Here is an 18,924-nt window from a genome sequence, read left to right as displayed (position 1 = left end):
GTTGAGAGAGAGAAGGTCCGGGGGCAGTGGAAGATGAATCCAGTCCATGGACATGGAGACCAGGTGAGTAAACCAGGGTTGTCAAGGCCATTTCAGGGCTATGAAAATGGCATGGACATTGGAATGTTTGAGCTGGATGATCACGCGCTGAATGAACGGGATCGGTGGGAAGAGGTAAAGAAAGTCCTTGGACCAGTCCACCATGAAAGTATCCCCAACTGAACATCTGTCTCTGGAGCAGAAGATCTGGCATTTCCAATTGCTGATGGCTGCAAAGAGGTTGATGGACGGGGAGCCCCATAGATGGCACAGTTGGTGGAATACGGAGTCCTTCAGGGACCACTCGTGTGTCATTGAAGGGAGGTGACTGAGGCAGTCAGCAATGTAGTTGTCCTCTGTGGTAATATTTTGTTTATTTGTTTGTTTATTTATTTATTTATTTATTTGATTTTTACCCCGCCCCTCTAGACTATGTCTACTCAGGGCGGCTTATGGACAGCTATGGGGTAGATGTGTTTGCGGTAGCACCATTCCCAAAGGTTGACAGTCAAATAAAATAGGGAGCGGGAGTGTGTTCCTCCCTGCTTGTTTACATAGAAGAGCACTGTTGTATTGTCCGTGGCTAGCTAGACCACTTGTCCCTTGATGAGTGGGAGAAAGGCACTGAAGGCTCTGATGACAGCCAGAAGTTCTAAGTGGTTTATGTGGAGAGTCTTTCTGTTTTGACCACAGCCCGTGGATTTTGTGGGAAAGGCAGTGGGCACCCCAACCGGACAGGCTTGTGTCGGTGGTGACCTGGATAGTGGGTTGGAGAGGCAGAAAGGTCAGCAGGTGTGGAAGGTAAGTCCACCATGCGAGTTGAGTGATTAGTTCGCATGGGACTGGTAGTCTTTTGCTTGGGAGGTCTGACATGGGGTCAAACAGCATGAGGAACCAAGACTGAAGTGGCGTCATTTTGAGTCTGGTGTGGAGGATCAATGATGTGGTGGATGCCATGAGGCCAAGGAGGCGCTGCGCTCAATGAGCGGGGACAGTTTGATGGGTTCGGAAGAACGATATTGAGTCCTTTATTTTTAGGAACCTTTCATGAGGAAGAAAGGCCTTTGCCTGCAAGGAGTTGATGTGAGCGCCGATAAAGAGGGCCGTCTGTTTGGGCTGAAGGTGAGACTTCTGCACATTTACAGTCAGTCTGAGCCTCTGCAAGGTGATGAGAGTGAAGTCTCGGGTGGCTATGGCGTCGTGGTAAGATGGTGTGACAATTAGCCAATCATTGATGTAGGGATAAATGGTGATGCCATGGAGGCGTAGGTAAGTGATGATGGGTGCCACACATTTTGTGAAAGTCCTTGGGGCTGTAGAGAACCTGAATGGCAAGGAGCAATATTGGAAGACAGCATCGTTGAAATGAAAGCGGAGGTATTTTTGATGGGAAGGATGTATGGAGATGTGGAAATAGGCATCTTGTAGATCGATGATGATGAACCAATCGTTCTGCGAAAGTAAAGGAAGAATTGTATCCAGTGTAAGCATCCGAAATTTACGAGGTCGAATAAAGGTATTTAGGAGTCTTAAGTCCATAATAGGATGGAGTCCTTTGTCCTTTTAAGGTACAGTAAAGTACTTGGAATAAAATCCATTATGCCAATCGTCCAATGATACGGGAACAATGGCTCGTTGGGTGGCAACCTCATCCTGGAGGATAGGAGAAAAAGGTATAGGGCAAATAAATCCCAATGGGGGCGGGGATTGAAATTCAATCCTGTAGCCTTGGGAGATAATGGACAGGACCCAGTGGTCGGTGGTAACAGAATGCCAAGAGGACAAGTATGGTGCCAATCTGGTTTGAAATGAAGTGGGGGTATTCCCTTGGGAAGGTAGGATTAGTATGGCTTACCCTTCCTCTGGTACTTGGGAAGAGATTGACGTGGAGTTGAACTGCAGGGACGAAAGGAAGGCAGGAGTGGCTGCGGGGTTGAGGAAGACCTGTCTCGCTGATAAGGTCGAAATTGCCTGTATGGCTGATACCGCTGGCATTGATATTGGGAGTATGGTTGGGAATAGGGTTGATTGAAGTGGTAGTTAGACCTTGAGTAGGTAGAGAATTGCTGGGAAGAGTAAGATTTTGCGGTCTTGCGCATTTTGTGGAAGTTCTACACAGCCTTATCCGTCTTGCTATTGAACAGTCCAGTACCGTTGAAGGGTAAATTCTCGATGCGGGACTTGGTGTCATCAGAAATAGTTGATGAGCGAAGCCAAGCATGGTGACGAATGGAAATGGATGATACCAAGGTCTTGGATGCGGCTTCTGCTGCGTGGCACACTGCAAGCCGTTGATGTTTGGCCATGGTGATAGCTTCAGCATGAATGTCTATAAGGTCAGATTTTACTGACTCAGGAACGGTTTCCAAAAGAGGGAGGACCCTGTTCCAAAGGTAACATTGATATGCTCCCATAGTGGCCTGACAGTTGATATTCCGTAGGAGGAAGGACTGTAGGGAGTAAACTCGCCTGCCGAGGATATCAAGTTTCCTGCCTTTCTTGTTCATAGGTGTAGCCTTAGATTTGTTAGAGCTACGGGACTGGTTAGATTCCACTATAATGGAATTTGGTAGAGGGTGTTTATTGAGGAAGCCAATGTCATCGCCATGGGAGTTGTACGAGATATCTGCATCATAGAAGGGGGTTTGTCCCAAGTGTCTTTGATGAGTTGTAAGACTGATTTATTAAAGGAGAGGCTGACTGGCGATGTTGTGTCATGAAGGATGTCATCGAAGACAGGGTTGGGCTCGGGAGGTGAAGGTTCCTCCACTTGAAGGTGAAGGGCATGAGCCGTGCATGGAATAAAGTGAGTGTAAGAGGAGAGGTCCTCCGATGGGGAGGAAAGGTGAGCCTCTTTAGTCCCGTCTGGAGGGGTAGGAACATCAGGAGAGGAACGATGTGATGAGACAGATTGGTTGCCATCAAAGGACAGTTGTGAATAAGGCGAAGTGTCATGACATCGGGGTTCATAAGGAGACTGATCCCGCATATGGGGTTGCTCCATGCCATCAGGGGCAGAATATGATTCCCATGACATTGGGAGTCTGGGCTAGGACGATGTCAAAGCTAGTCTTGGGAGAACCTCTCTCAGGAGGAGAGGACTTGGCAGTTTCAGGGGCAAAACAAGCTAGTTTCTGTTGGTCCGTATAATACTGCTCAAAGTGATATCATACCAGACAGCGGGATCAAAAAGCTGGTATGCCATCATAGGGAATGGAAAGAAATCTCCAAACGTGTGGAGGGTCTCTGTGGGGATACATGCTTTTGTTTCTCCATTCGTTTCCTGGGGGAGCGGGCGGGAGATTCGGGATCAGAGACCTGAGTTTCAACTGCCCTCCCTGTTGCGGGGTTGGAACGGGCTGAGGCCAGGCTGGAGGGAATCACAGCCACTGGTTGGCCGAAACTCGGGGTGAAACTCGGTACCATAGCAGAAATCACCATCTGTTGGACATCCTCCTGGTCAGAGGCAAAGTCCTGGTCATCCCTCGACGATTCCTTGAAAGGAGGGGGAGGGAGGAAAGGCTGGTGTGGCTCAAAACGAGCAGCTTTGTCTGGTTTGGAAGTTTTGGCGCTGGGCTTCTTAGAAGGAGGAATGGGAGGTTTGGAGGACTTAGTGGATTTGATTTTTGGGTTTTCTTTTTCTGCTTCGGATCCTCAGGGGGGACAGAGTCCGCGGCTTTAGAGGAGAGCTGGGCAGCTGGGAGCCGATCGGACGAGGAAGCACCGGTTCCCGAGGAGGGGATGGAAGATTCATTGCGATTTGCCAAAGGTGAGACCGAAGTCTCTGAAGACGCTGCTTCAACGCTGGATGAGTGAGATTCTTGCAAGCAGTGCAGGAATGAGTGGGGTGCGATTCACCCAAACAAAATAAACACTGATCATGAGCATCAGAAAGAGAGATTTCGTTAGGGCAAGAAGTGCAGCGTTTGAAAGGAAACTGATAGGCCATAGGAAAGAACAAAAGGGAGGGGGAATAGAAGCGGGAGAAAGAGAAAGAGAAGAAAAAATAGCTCCCGTTCAGCAGAAAGCGGTAGAAGGAAGGATAGTCCTTAAAATGACTTTTGGTTTAGTTAGCTCAAGGCTATAGAAGTAGGTAAAGGCTAGAAAGCCAGTAGAGAAGATTTAGAAGTGCTCCAATCTTCCTAAGAGAAGTGAACAGCTTGGCAGAAAAGAGGAACTAATGGAAAGGGATGGTGGGCGGAGCATATGGCTCGTGGGGGAATCAAACCACTAAATTGTTACTTTCAGCTTTAGAATCTTTCGAGAACATCAGCAAAGGCGCAGACAATACCCATATGTGTGCATTCACAGAGGCCACAAAGAAGAACTTTAAAATTTTGACTAGTTCCCTGCGTGTTTGACACCAGCAGTGAGTCTGATACACTCCAAAGAAGAGAAAAGCAACAAGGTCCCCAGGACATTTTGTGTTTAAACAAAATGTAACATCTCAGTCTTCTTTTATGTTTAGTCATCACCAGTTAAAAATCTGAGAGCTGATTCAGCAGGTGAAAAAGGGTTATGGAGATCTTCAGGCTCCCATAGCTCAGTGAGTTCAGTACCTGGGTGGAGCCAGACACTGAGAGTCTGATTCACCATTCCACATTCCACATTGCCTTCGGCAAGCTGCACAGTCTGGACTACCCCCAGAAGAAGAGATGGGGAAAACACAACATAAACCAATTCTTTATTAGATAAAGATAGAGAAACAGATTCATTACTCACCCTCCACCACCAAAAGCTAGGGCATCCATGTCTCCTTTAAGAAAGAACATGTTATCTCCAGTCCACTTGAAGACCTAAAATAATATATAAAATTAAAAAAAAATGCAAATAAATACAGATTAAGTGACTTACTGTCAAAGAAGGAAGTAAAGCAACAACAGTGGTTGTTCCTTTAGAAAATTATTTTACAATTGCGACCTGTAACAATTGTCAGTGACTCACTGAATTATTTTGGATTGCTGCTTTTTATTAAAAATTAAAAAAAAACAACTTCTGAAACCTTCTACTAAAGAAGGAAACCCCTCCCTGCTTTCTAGAAGCCTTATTGAAGTTTCATAATTATCACTGATTCAGCCCCTGAGTATGCTGTGTAACAGAGCCAGACATACGGAGTTTTTTTTTCCTTTTGTTATTGTTGTTGAAAAATAATGTCAGGAATTTTAATGATACAGTTCCTTAGAACTATTTTAATAAGAGGGATAAAGTTTACTTACAAAAAATATTTTATCTCTTAAGCAGGATTCAACAATGTAAACATACTGCATTCAAAAGTAAATGTAATGCAATACTGCATTAATTATCCTTTTAAGACTTACCTCAAACTCCGGACAGAAAGTGAAAAGAAAGGTTTCTCCGGTTCCATAAAAACCATCACTCACTTTAAAGGGCTCGGAAGCTAGTGCCCCAAATATCTAAAAGTAAGAATAAAAATGATATGACCAAGATGTTGTAATACTTGATTTATCAGGACACAAAATGCAGAACTCTAATTCAGTCTTAGCCCATGAACATTCAGAAACTATTTGGTAATTCAGTCGAGAGTAAATTATTTCTACCTACTCTTTTAGGATTATAGCACAAAAGAGCTTGGAAATGTTACTTGCTGGATGGACAGTTCTGGGAGTTATAAAAATCCAAATAAGGATTTTTTCAAAACTCTGTGCAATATAACGACATTCTAAGGGAAAATATCATACAATCGTGTTGAACTAATAGCTCATTACCTCCGGTAAGACAATTACTGTATTTTTCGCTCCATAAGACACACCTCTCCATAAGACGCACCAAATTTTTAGGAGAAGAAAACAGGAAAGAATAATCTATTTTCTTCTCCTAAAAATTGGTGAGCCTTATGGAGAGGTCCATCTTATGGAACACACCCTAGGACCTTTTGGAGGCTCACCCTGCCCCCCCGGGGGTCAGAGGGGGCGAAATCACCACCTTCTGGGACTCTTCTGAAGCTTCTCAAGCCTCAAAAGAGTCCCAGAAGGTGGTGATTTCACCCCCTCTGGCTGGGGAGGGGGGCAGGGTGAGCCTCCAAAGGGTCCTAGGGTGTGTTCCAGGGCCCTTTAGAGACTCACCCTGCCCCCCGGGGGTCAGAGGGGGTAAAATTGTCAGTTTCTGGGAGTCTTCTGAAGCTTCCCAAGCCTCAAAAGAGTCCCAGAAGCTGGCGATTTCACCCCCGCTGGCCCCGTGTGGGGGTGGGGGGAGCGTTGCAAGGGCCCTGGAAGGCTCACTCAGACCCTTGCAACGCTCCCCCCACCCCCACGGGGCCAGCGGGGGCAAAATCGGCAGCTTCTGGGAGTCTTCTGAAGCTTCCCAAGCCTCAAGACTCCCAGAAGCTGGCGATTTCGCCCATGCTGGCCCCATGCGGGGGTGGGGGGAGCGTCGCAGGGGTCCTGGAAGGCTCACTTAGACCCTTGCGACACTCCCCCCACCCCCACGGGGCCAGCGGGGGCAAAATCGCCAGCTTCTGGGAGTTTTCTGAAGCTCCCCAAACCTCAAAAGACTCCCGGAAGCTGGCGATTTCACCCGCGCTGGCCCTGTGGGGGTTGGAGGGAGCGTCGCAAGGGTCCGAGTGAGCCTTCCAGAACCCTTGCGATGCTCCCCCCACCTGGAAGCTGGTGATTTCGCCCGTGCTGGCCCCGTGGGGGGTGGGGGGAGCGTCGCAAGGGTCCTGGAAGGCTCACCCGGACCCTTGTGACGCTCCCCCCCATTGGGCCAGCGGGGGTGAAATCGCTGCCTTCGCTCCATAAGACACACAGACTTCCCCCCCACATTTTTTTTGGGGGGGGAAGTGCGTCTTATGGAGCAAAAAATTAACAATCGTTCAAGGACACCCCTATGTTAATTAGAAAACAGTTTGTGTGTAACTCAAATCACAAGAAAGGAAAACTCTGTTCCCAAAAGGTGCTTCCTAGTGGAGATGATTGGGTAAGTAGAGGCTGGCTGTTATCTCTAACATTGGTACTGATCCTGCTAGATTTATTTTGGTTAGCAGTTATTAGAACAGGATTGTCCCAGTGTCTCTAGCATAGATTTATAAGCTTGCTGATTCAGTGTGTCTTTCTTTAAAGCAATCAAAACAATCTGAATCTACTTTAGAGGCATCCTGTCAATCCTTACCCTATTTACAGGAGCTCTACCTTTCCTGCTCTAACGACCACATGTGCCTTTTTATTCTGTTGCAGCACAAGCCATGAAGTTCCTTGATTGCCTTCCAGCCTTAAGAGTTAGAAATGAACAGCTGCAGAAATGCAGCACTGTAAATCAAACAGTGGGCATCTCAAGTAGTTGCTTTGGGGTAGCACTTGTCAGACAAAAGGAAAAACACAGAGCCTCCATGTTTTCTCTGCTGCAGTAAAATATGAGCAGCAGCAGAATTATCTTTGGAGCCTTAATATTTGCCATGTATCTGAGGTGAGCATTACCAATCACAAAGATCTGTATTTCTCTCCAGCTTGGGTCATTACTTTAATTCAGATCTTGACAAAGCAACATTTGGTCAGGACTTTTCTCTCTCCTCCCCACCCCACAACTCTACAAAGTCCAACCTGATGAAGATGCCTGATGAGTTCACCTAATCTATTTGTAATATTTTTAATGTTCCAGTGAAAAAGTACTACCCATCCATTTTTTTAACAAAGTACACAGAGCCCAATACCAAGGTCTCAGATACATGTTACATTTATCATGAGAAGACAAGGTACAAGTCAAGATCTGATTGCTGAGAAATTAGACATTTCTATAGGGACACTGAAATTTTTTTAGAAGGATCACAGAGCAACACTCATGTAACAGGAAGCTCTGGTTCCCTTTCTCCAGCTAAGTATGATAAATAATAGGACAAATAGGATGAAATCCTATTGCTGAGCATATTAAATCACACTAGAGTAGCCCACTGAATCAGTGGTGATCCGATGTTAGACTTCTTTATAAATTCCATTGATTTGAATAGACCTACTCCAGTTGCAACTTACTACTCTAAAGTAAGTCACAAACAGAATTCAGCCATTTGAATCAATGGAAACTGATTCAAATCTCCACTGATTTAGTGACCCTAATCTAGTGCAACCTAACTTGCTCAGCAAAAGGATTTCAACCTTGACATATAATTGTGTGCTGGAAGAAGAAAGAAAAACAGTGGTTGTTATTTCCATACCTGTCCATCACTGTCTTTAATAACCATTAGCACTGGTGTGTCCAGTCCTATCATGGTCCTGTATAACGTCTTCAAGCTCATGCCATGCTTTGCAGTGCTGTAGACAAGTCTCCATGGATACCCAATAGTTCGAGGTGGAAGGTGTTTTGTTAGCTGATAAAACAGAGATGTAAATATTGTATGTGAACAGAATAAATGGGGTAACTGATATCGTTTTAGAGGTATAAACACACAATAAAGTCTTTGTTGTGCGAGCTGCAAAAACTCAGTACTCTAAGAGTACGTATTATAGCTGTCTTCAAATTTTACACCAGCACTCTTTTACATAAAATGACTAACTGTTTTCAGGTAATGTACCTGGAGTTTACATTCCACTGACGTCTCTCAGGATTGCTTCCAAGTAAATATATTAGAATTAGAATATTAGACTCTAGTAATCTGGAAAGATGTGCACCATACATTTCATAGTATAGTGGTGACCCGCAAGACGATGTTAATTCGTTCAGCGAAAATTGCTGTCTTGTGAAAACATCATCTTGCGAAATGTGGTTCCCCATTGGAATGCATTGTAATCTGTTTAATACGTTCCAATGGGGAAAAATCGTCATTGTTTTGCGAAAATTGCCCACAGAGAAACCGTTTTTCTAATCATGGATCAGCTGTCAAAATCGCTGTCTTGCGAAAAACGGTCATGAAAACACCTGTTTTGTGAGTCGCGGACTCAGCTGTCAAAATCGTCATCTTGCAAAAATTGATCCCGAAAAAAACATCTTGCGAAGCACGGTCCGAAACACTGTCCAGTGAAAATCGCCCATAGGAAACAACATTTTGTGAAGTGCTATAGCGATCGCAAAAACTCATTGTCTAGCGAATTAACCATTTTGCGAGGTTATCATCTAGTGGGGCACCACTGTAATAATTCAGATGACCCAAATTATTTTACCAAATGTTCTCCTGATACGTTATGAAATAATCTATATCCTTTGTTGGATGAAGTGGAGACTGAAACTCTTCAGAAGCCTTCCTCCTTTTCTTATTCATAAGGAACAAGGACCAATAATGGCTTGTTGCAATCACAATAAGGCATGTGCAGCATAACTATGGAGCATATTTCCACAGCAATCAATTCATTGAATATTACTGAACATGCTCTCACTAGAAACACTAGGATTCATGAGAATTGTACTTCCCACTATTCCTTGATTGCTGCATATACTTCACCACAGTGAACCTACTTTAAGGAAAAGTTGTAGTAAAGCCCTGAAAAGCATTTTGAAATGGATCCACTTTGGAATGGTCAGAATTCTGAAGGATCAATATACAATCTAAAATGAATTCAGTGTCCAAATTTACATAATCTGCATATCCCTAGAGCTATCTGATTCACCTTTATGGTTACCATCATACAAATTGTTTTGTTCATCCCAGCATACTATATGTAGTTTTCTTGTCAAGCAGTATTGCTCAAAGCAAATGATCTATTGAAGTACATCAATAGAAATGAATTCAAATTCTATATACTTTAACAGCAATCACAGCTTTTAAGGTGATCACATAAGGAGACTGAAATGTCAAGGCTGATATATTTACTTTTGAGACTTTCATGAAATAATATTGGCATCCTGAAAGGCCAAAGAGAATGTACCATCACACAGAAAAATCCTCTTCCATAATTATACTGGAGTAGGAGAGATGCCATAATTTGCAGGATGATGCCAACTAAACAGTTCCCACTTTTGTTCTTTATTGTTTCAACTTCATTATACTGGAACCGAAACCACACACAACCCAGAACTGTAGCGAGGGCTCTTTAATAAGCAGCAATCTGCTCCCACCAGTGACATCATTTCCTCTTCATCAGCGTAAGTTACATAAGAAGATTTTGGCTATGAGTTGATTTTATACACAGCTTCAATCTTTATACCAAATTAAGATGAAATGCCTCGGTGTAGTGAAAACAATCATCCTAACTCTAGCTTTGATCCTGTCTTGGCAATACTTAATCTGCTGAGAGTACTGCTGTTTTGTATGTAATTAAGCTTAAGCTTGCAACGGCCATAGGCTCCATTGGGGGTTTCATGAACTGACTGAGCACTAGGGAAAGTGACCACTGCAGAAGTGATGCCTGCATGTCAGAGGAGACATTCCATAACCCTAATTATTAAGTGTGGGAGCATGTGTACTATGGGGAGCTGGTCTAATAATTTTCTTTAGGCTCTGGAATGTTCTGAGAACTTTTATGCAGGTGCAGAAACAACCCACACATGATTTACAGAGATTTATTTTATTTATTTATTTATTTAATTTATATCCCGCCTATCTAGTCAATTAAGACCACTCTAGGCGGCTCAAAAAGAACAACAAATTAATCTTTTCATGTTTAACAACTGTTTGATCCACCACTTATAACAGCACCTTCAGAAAGAGATATTTTTTGAAAGAGGCAGCCATTTTTTTTGCTATTTCAGCATGTATAACAAAAATAAGAGAAAAAAGGGGCTTGTTAATCTTAAACATGCTGTGAATCTTCTTCACCTTTTTTATACAGAAAGAGATATATATCTCTACCATTACAGTTCAGATTTCTACTGCAATAGCGAAAGCAATATGAGAGCTATAGTGCTATACGAAATATGAAGCTCCTCTTATCCCATACCTTTTCAATTTGTCCCACTTGTAGCAATTCGCTAGGATCACTAAGATTTGGCCGAAATGCCTCAGGCTCCAGTTCGGGCTTAATGGTTGTTCCAGGCTTTGAATGTATATCTTCCTTTGTAGTTATCTGCAAAGAAGAAGACAATTAAATTAGCATTTAAAACTACCTATGCCATATTGACTCTGTGGAGTTCCAAGCCATAAGGAAAATAGAAACTAATGAAGACCATTCAAAAACATTCATTATTTTGCAGCAAATCCCAGTAAATGGTGCACTAAAGGACATTTGTAACAGCTTCTGACTCCTCTTCTTAAATTAGCATTCCTCTAATATTGAAACTGATAGTTTTGCCTGCACAGCAATTTGCATAGCGTTTTTAACTTGTGTGGCCAAATAAGATGTAATGGTGACAGACATCCTTGTTTAAACCAAGATATTCTCCACTTACATAGAGAGATGGAAACTCCGGCAAGCTCAAATGAATGAGAAAATTGAATTGATAGACAAGACCGCATGAGAAAAAAAAAGATGAAGGTAACCATGTGAGTCTCTTTTATTACTTATATTGACTCTTCCCATTCTTCAGCTCCTTAGGACTGAATAAGATCTAGGTTTAAATACAGAATACCCATCATCAAGTTTATAAGTATTAAGATAATAAAATATTTTTAATAAGACGTTATCAAATATTTATTGTAGCTGCAACGGTGATTGTTTTTTTCCAAATAAAGAATGCATAGAACCTTCTGTTACAGAAGTTACAGTCCACCCTCCCCATAAAAAGGAACAAATCCAGCTTCTTCCACCATGTGATGCAAATACTAGTAAGCACATCTTTCTGCCTTCTGCAATAATTTTTTTAAAATCACAGCACTGTATTAATCTCTTAAGACGATTGTAGCAACTACTTAATGTTACTCACAGTACAGCTTTCTGTAAACAAGCAGAACAAGTTTCTCCGGCTTTTGATTCATGAAATCTGTGGTTAGACTTTAACACTGAATACATATGTCCACCATACAGATTCAAAGGCTTCCATACTAATGCTGCATTTTAGAAACAAAGAACTGGTAATTTACTTTGTTTCCTACCAAATAGAAAAATCTGTATGAAAAAATGTCTGGGGCAAAATTATACATTACTGAGGGATGTAGAGAGAGTCAAAAATCAGAACATAGGCCTCTGCCAGACTGCTGTAAAACAGCAAGCAAGAGATTATTCAATGTACAGAGAAATGTCTTACCAGATACGGATAGTGAAGTGGTTCCCAACCTTGAGTCCCCTGATGTTTTTGGAGTACAACTCCTAGAAATCCTAGCCAGCACAGCTAGTGGTCAAGGCTTCTAGGACTTTTAGACCAAGAACATTTGGGGATCCATGGTTGGGAACCACTGGGATAGTGATTTGATCTTTTGTATGTCACCATCTCTTCTCCACAGCAACTGCCTTTCCTCTTTCAAACATGCTTTTTCCCAGTCTAAAATTCTCACTAAATGGCATGGGGGGGGGGAGCATATAGGACAAAAAGATGACAGGATACATGCTTAAGTCCTTCTACTAACTGTCTTTTAATTTAGATCACATCTCCTCACCCATGTATTTTATAGCTATTTGGTGGCAACTACGTATTTCGCTGTTCCACCCTGCCATGTATACATTGAGTACAGTGGTGCCTTGCTTTACGATTGCCCTGCATTACGACAAAATTGCATTACGATTATCTTTTTGCGATCACAATTGCGATCGCAAAACGATTGAATAGGGGTTTTTCGCTTTGCGATGATTGGTTCCCTGCTTTGGGAACCGATTCTTCGCAAAATGACGATTTTTGGACAGCTGATCGGTGATTTCAAAATGGCCACCGGGTAAATAAAATGGCTCCCCCCGTTCTCTGGGATGGATTCCTCATAAGACAGCTGCCGAAAATGGCTGCCCAATGGAGGATCTTTGCTGGACAGTGTGTTTCCAGCCCATTAGAACGCATTGGAGGGGTTTCAATGTGTTTCAAGTGGCTTTTTATTTTGGCATTACGATGTTTTCATTCTACAGCAATTTCGCTGGAACAAATTAATGTCGTAATGCGAGGCACCACTGTATTTGGGTTTCCTAGAGTAAATTCAGTGCAGTTAGAAATGTCAGTGTGTTTGTCAATACTTTTTCTTTAAATACAGAGCAACTCTCTCTCTCACTTACATCCGTATGTTTTTTTTAACTGTCATCTTCTGAACCAACATGACCATCTTGTGAAAATAAGATGGTGAAGCTTCCGAGACAAACTCCCAAATCAATGAGTAAAAGTAAAAACATAAGAAATACAGGCAGCCCAATATCATACATTTGTTGTTGTTTAGTCATTAAGTCATGTCTGACTCTTTGTGACCCCATGGACCAGAGCACACCAGGCCCTCCTGCCTTCCACTGCCTCCCGGAGTTTGATGAAATTCATGTTGGTAGCTTTGGTGACACTGTCCAACCATCTTGTCCTCGGTCGTCCCCTTCTCCTCTTGCCCTCACACTTTCCTAACATCAGAGTCTTTTCCAGAGAGTCTTCTCTTCTCATGAGATGGCCAAAGTATTGGAGTCTCAGCTTCAGGATCTGTCCTTGCAGTGAGCACTCAGGGTTGATTTCCTGCAAAATGGTTTGTTCTCCTTGCAATCCAGGGGACTCTCAAGAGTCTCCTTCAGCACTACAATTCAGAAGCATCAATTCTTCAGCAGTCAACCTTCTTTATGGTCCAGCTCTCACTTCCATACATTGCTACTGGAAAAACCATAACTTTGACTATGCGCACCTTTGTAATGTCTCTGCTGGTCGACAAGGCGATGTATCTGCTTTTTAAGATGCTGTCTAGGTTTCTCATTGCTTTCCTCCCAAGAAGCAGACATCTTTTAATTTGGGGGCTTCTGTCACCATCTGCAGTAATCATGAAGCCCAAGAAAGTAAAATCTGTCACTGCCTCCATATCTTCCTCTTCTATTCCCCTTCTATTTGCCAGGAGGTGATGGGGCCAGTGGCCATGATCTTAGTTTTTTTGATGTTGAGCTTCAGAACATTTTTTGCACTCTGCTCTTCCACACTCATTAAGAGGTTCTTTAATTCCTCCTCACTTTCTGCCATCAGAGTAGTATCTGCATATCTGAGGTTGCAGATATTTCTTCTGCCAATCTTAATTCCGTCTTGGGATTCTTCCAGTCCAGCCTTTTGCATGATATACTCTGCATACAAATTAAATAAGCCAGGGGACAATATACAAACTTGTCATACTCCTTTCCCAATTTTGAACCAATCAGTTGTTCCATATACAGTTCTAATTGTTGCGTCCTGTCACACATATAGATTTCTCAAGAGACAAATAAGGTGGTCAGGCACTCCCATTTCTTTAAGAACTTGTCATAGTTTGCTGTGGTCCACACATTCAAAGGCCTTTTCGTAGTCAATGAAGAAGAAGTGATGTTTTTCTGGAACTCTCTGGCTTTCTCCATAATCCAGCGCATGTTACCAATCTGGTTTCTAGTTCCTCCGCCCCTTCAAAATCCAGCTTGTACTTCTGGGAGTTCTCGGTCCACATACTGCTGAAGCCTATCTTGTAGGATTTTGAGCATAACTTGCTAGCATGGGAAAAGAAAGGTTACTTACCTGTAACGATGGTTCTTCAAGTGGTCATTCTGTGAATTCACACAAAGGGTTAATACCAGCGCCAGCGTTGGGCCTCTCGGAACATTCTCTAGCTGCAAGAGAAAAGTAACAATGTTTAGGACTACCCCTACTGCGCACGCCCAGCCTAACCGTCCCTCAGTTCCATTTGTCCGCCACAGGTACCCGAGTCATAGAGATGCCAGTGACAGACAGGTAGAGGGGAGGCCGGGCGGGATTGTGTGAATTCACAGAATGACCACTTGAAGAACCATCGTTACAGGTAAGTAACCTTTCTTTCTTCATCGTGGTCTTCTGTGAATGCACACAAAGGGTGATTAGCACGCTTACTAACCGGATGGTGGGCTGTCACTGAAGAGCTGATGTTAGCACTGCCCTCCCGAATCTCGTCTCCTCTCTTGCCCTCATGTCCAATCTGTAGTGGGTTATGAAGGTAGAGGCATTAGACCAGGTAGCGGACCGGCAGATGTCGGGCAGGTCGACGCCACGGAGCAAGGCAGTTGAAGAGGCGACAGCCCTGGCGGAGTGTGCTTTAAGTCCTTCTGGAGGATCTCTGTGGTTGAGCTCGTAGGCAAGGGTGATGGTAGATACGAGCCACCTAGAGAGCGTCGACGGCGAGGCCGGACAGCCCTTCTTTGAACCAAAATAACAGAAACAGTCTGTTGGCCTGTCTAAAGTCCTTGGTCCTAGAGACATAAAAGGCCAAGGATCGACGAACATCGAGCATGTGGAGCATGCGTTCAACATCAGTAGCCGGAGACGGAAACAAGGTTGGTAGAATTAGTGGTTGATTTATATGGAAATCGGAGACCACCTTCGGGAGAAAAGAGATGTCCAGATAAAGCATAACCTTGTCCTTAAAGAATTGAAGGAACGGTTGGTCATAACGGAGAGCTGCCAGCTCACTAGCCCGGCGAGCAGACGTGATAGCCACCAGGAACAGCGTTTTTAAAGAAAGCATCTTCAGGTCACAGGTAGCCATGGGTTCAAATGGAGGCTTGGAAAGAGCATGTAGAACCAAGTGAAGGGACCACTGTGGGAGTGGTGGACGAACGGGAGGTCGGAGGTTAGAGAGACCCCTCAAGAACATCCTGACGGTAGGGTGAGAGAAGAGCCGGGAAGAGGGAGAAGCCCTGGGTTGGAAGAAGACAACCGCAGCAAGGTACACCTTGATAGTATAGACAGGTGGAAATCAAACAGGTAACGGAGATACTGTAGGAGCGTGGAAAGAGATACAGGGGAGGGAACAAGATCCCTTTGCTGGGTAAATTTCAAAAAACTTTTCCACTTGTAGGTATACAAGCGAGATGTGGAGGGCTTGACGGCATTAGTCAAGACCTCTTGGATTTCGGGACAATCCTCCATGCCGTCAGATGGAGCGTGTCGAGGTCGGGGTGAAGGACTTTGCCTGCTTCCTGGGTCAGCAGGTCCGGCCACAGTGGAAGGGTCATGGAGTCCACAGCCATGCTGACTAGAGTGGGGAACCACACTTGGCGAGGCCAAAAGGGAGCAATGAAAATGGCCGGGGCCATCGAACGTTGGAGCTTGATTAGGGACCTCTGTATCAACGGAATCGGTGGAAACATGTACAAGAGACCCTGGTTCCATGGAATCATGAATGCGTCGCCGAGAGAATGTAGGCCGAGACCGGCTCGAGACGCGTATCTGAGGCATTTCGCATTGTGAGGGGATGCAAACATGTCCAGCACTGGAGACCCCCACCGGTTGCAAAGGTCGTGAAAGACCAGGGGGTTCAATTCCCATTCGTGTGTCTGATGTTGAAGCCTGCTCAGAGTGTCCGCAATTGTGTTGTCCTCTGTGGCTACATGGATGGCTACCGGGTAGATATGATGACGGTAGCACCACTCCCAGAGGAGGATGGAGAGGTACAGGAGTGAGTGAGAGCGAGTTCCTCCCTGCTTGTTGACATAGTGCATTGTGGTAGTGTTGTCCGTCACTAGCTGAACTCCGCGGCCCTGTAGCAGAGGGAGGAAGGACTTGAACGCTTTGATAACTGCAAGGAGCTCCAGATGATTGATGTGGAGCATGGTTTCCTGTGGGGTCCAGAGGGCATGAATGGTGTGAGGGCCGCAGTGCGCCCCCCAGCCGGATGGACTGGCGTCCGTTGTGACTTGAGCGGTGAGACGGAGTGGACGAAAAGGCCGGCCAACCGTGAGGTGGGGTGTGTACGTCCACCACTGGAGCTGCCTGGCGAGCTCCGGGGTGACCCGGAGACACTTCCTCTGGCTGTCCATCATGGGGTCGAAAAGAGTGAGGAACCATGACTGGAGCGACCGTAGCTTGAGGCGAGCGTGAGCAAGCGCCGGCGTTGTAGAGGACATCAGGCCGAGGAGGTGTTGGGCGTGATGGGCTGTCACCCGAACACGAGGGCGAAATTTTCTGATGGCTCGTTGAATCTTGTGTATCCTCTCTGGGGGAAGAAACGCCCGACCCTTTACAGCATCTAAGCAAACCCCTATGTATTGTACTGTCTTGGAGGGAACGAGCTGAGACTTCTGTTTGTTGACAGTGAGACCGAGATTGGAGAGGAGATACAGGATGAATTTTGTGTCTTTCAGGGATTGTCTTCGTGAGGTGGAGACTACGAGCCAATCGTCCAGGTAAGGATAAACGTGGATGCCCCGGAGACGAAGGTAAGCTGCCACTGGGGCCATGACCTTGGTGAAGGTCCGGGGAGCTGTGGACAGGCCGAATGGCAGGGCCTGAAATTCGTAGATTGTGCCCTGAAAGATGAACCGGAGAAACTTGCGGTGGTCGGGGTGGATAGTGACGTGGAAGTATGCGTCCTTTAGATCTATAAGGACGAACCAGTTGTTTTTCTTCAGTAGGTGCATGATGGACTCTAAGGTGAGCATTCGAAAACGTCTGGGTCGCAGGTAAGTGTTTAGGAGTCTTAGATCGAGGATGGGCCGTATGCCTCCTCCTCTTTTTGAGACAGCAAAGTAGCGGGAGTAAAACCCGCGTTGTATGTCGCGGGGTGGTACTGTATAGATGGCATCTTTTTGCAAGAGAGATGATATTTCTTCCTCTAGCGAGGAGTCGAATGGAGAGTGATTTATGAAACCTAGCGGAGGAGATCTTATAAACTCCAGCTGGTAACCGTGCTGAATAATTTTTAGAGCCCAAGTGTCGGTTGTGATGGTAGACCAGTTGTGAAGAAACGGTTGAAGACGGGTGGTAGGTGGTAAGTGGGTAAAAATGGGGGGCCGAAAGTCAAAGATACTGTTTTTGTTTTCTTCCAGGTGGCTTAAAGGATTGGCGGCGATGAGACGGACGAGGCCGGTATCCCTGATAGCCCTGGACAGAAGAAGAGGACTGGCCAGAGCGTTGCTGAGGTAGGTGCTTGTAAGGACGGTACTGTTGAGAAGGTTGATATTGACCATAAGATTTGCGCCATTGGGGCCTTCGTTGTCTAGACTGAATTTGAACAGAGTAGGACTTGGCAGTCCTCTTGGCCTTGTGAAGGTCTTCTAAATGGGAGTCGGTCTTTTCGTTGAAGAGCCCGGTAGCGTCAAAGGCGAGACTCTCAACCTTTGATTTGACGTCCTCCATTATGTCTGCAGAACGGAGCCAAGCGTGGCGCCGGATGGTGATGGCAGACATGAGAACTCTGGCAGAGATCTCTGCTGCATGTCTGATGGAGAGACGCTCATACTTGGATACCGTCTGAGCTTCCTCATATGAATTTAGGAAAGCTTGCCGGGTGTCTTCAGGTATCATTTTCAGTCCTGGCAAAAGTTTAAGCCATAACTGTTTGTGATAAGCCCCTAGAACAGTCTGGTAATTTATGACCCGAAGTAATAAGGTGACAAGGGAGTAGATTTTCCTGCCGATGATTTCCAGTTTCTTACCCTCCTTGTCAACGGGGGTAACGTGAGCTTTGGCCGATGGCCTTGAACAGCTTGTTTCAACAATGAGTGAGTTTGGAATCGGATGTTTGAGCAAAAAGTGGGTGTCAGCCCCATGAATCTTGTAGAAGTGTTCTGTGCGACGAGGGACATTAGGGGTATTCGCAGGCTGAGCCCAGAACTCCTTAATGGCCTCCATAACTACAGGCACAAAGGCTATACTAGGGGGAGCGGTACTGTCCCTCTTGATGTCTCCGAAGAACAAGTCCTCACCCGGAGGCGAAGGGAGATTCAAGTCCAGTTTCAGTGTCTTAGCAAGTCTGGACATCATCTGAGAGTAGGAAGAAAAGTCCTCAGATGGAGAAGAGGCGTGAGGATCACCCGTATCTGAAAGCACCACATCTCCTTGAGGTAACTCGTGCGGTGGCAGGGGTGGGGGTTGTTCCTGATCAGAGTCAGAAGACTGCTCCGTGGACACCTCATCTGGATCCGAGGAGAAGACATCCCTCTTCTTTTTTGGAGGGGGCTTCTCGATGCCGAC

The 18,924-nt window shown here is 45.0% G+C and overlaps 1 protein-coding gene across 5 annotated transcripts in view; it reads right to left on the bottom strand.

Annotated features, from left to right (window-relative positions):
- Nucleotides 1-18,924, bottom strand: part of OXR1 (oxidation resistance 1) — a 298,281-nt gene that overhangs the window by 3,649 nt on the left and 275,708 nt on the right. For all 5 annotated transcript variants that reach the window (XM_078393677.1, XM_078393678.1, XM_072999256.2 and 2 more), the window contains 4 exons: nt 10,860-10,985; nt 8,204-8,356; nt 5,358-5,453; nt 4,762-4,835 (listed from right to left, as the gene is read on the bottom strand). In XM_078393677.1, coding sequence (XP_078249803.1) covers nt 4,762-4,835; nt 5,358-5,453; nt 8,204-8,356; nt 10,860-10,985 — 449 coding nt within the window. The remainder of the gene's footprint in view (nt 1-4,761; nt 4,836-5,357; nt 5,454-8,203; nt 8,357-10,859; nt 10,986-18,924) is intronic.

The sequence above is a fragment of the Pogona vitticeps genome, chromosome 4 (genome assembly GCF_051106095.1).
Source record: "Pogona vitticeps strain Pit_001003342236 chromosome 4, PviZW2.1, whole genome shotgun sequence".
In the NCBI taxonomy this organism is placed as follows: domain Eukaryota; kingdom Metazoa; phylum Chordata; class Lepidosauria; order Squamata; family Agamidae; genus Pogona; species Pogona vitticeps.
This window is presented reverse-complemented; position numbering and strand designations above follow the sequence as displayed.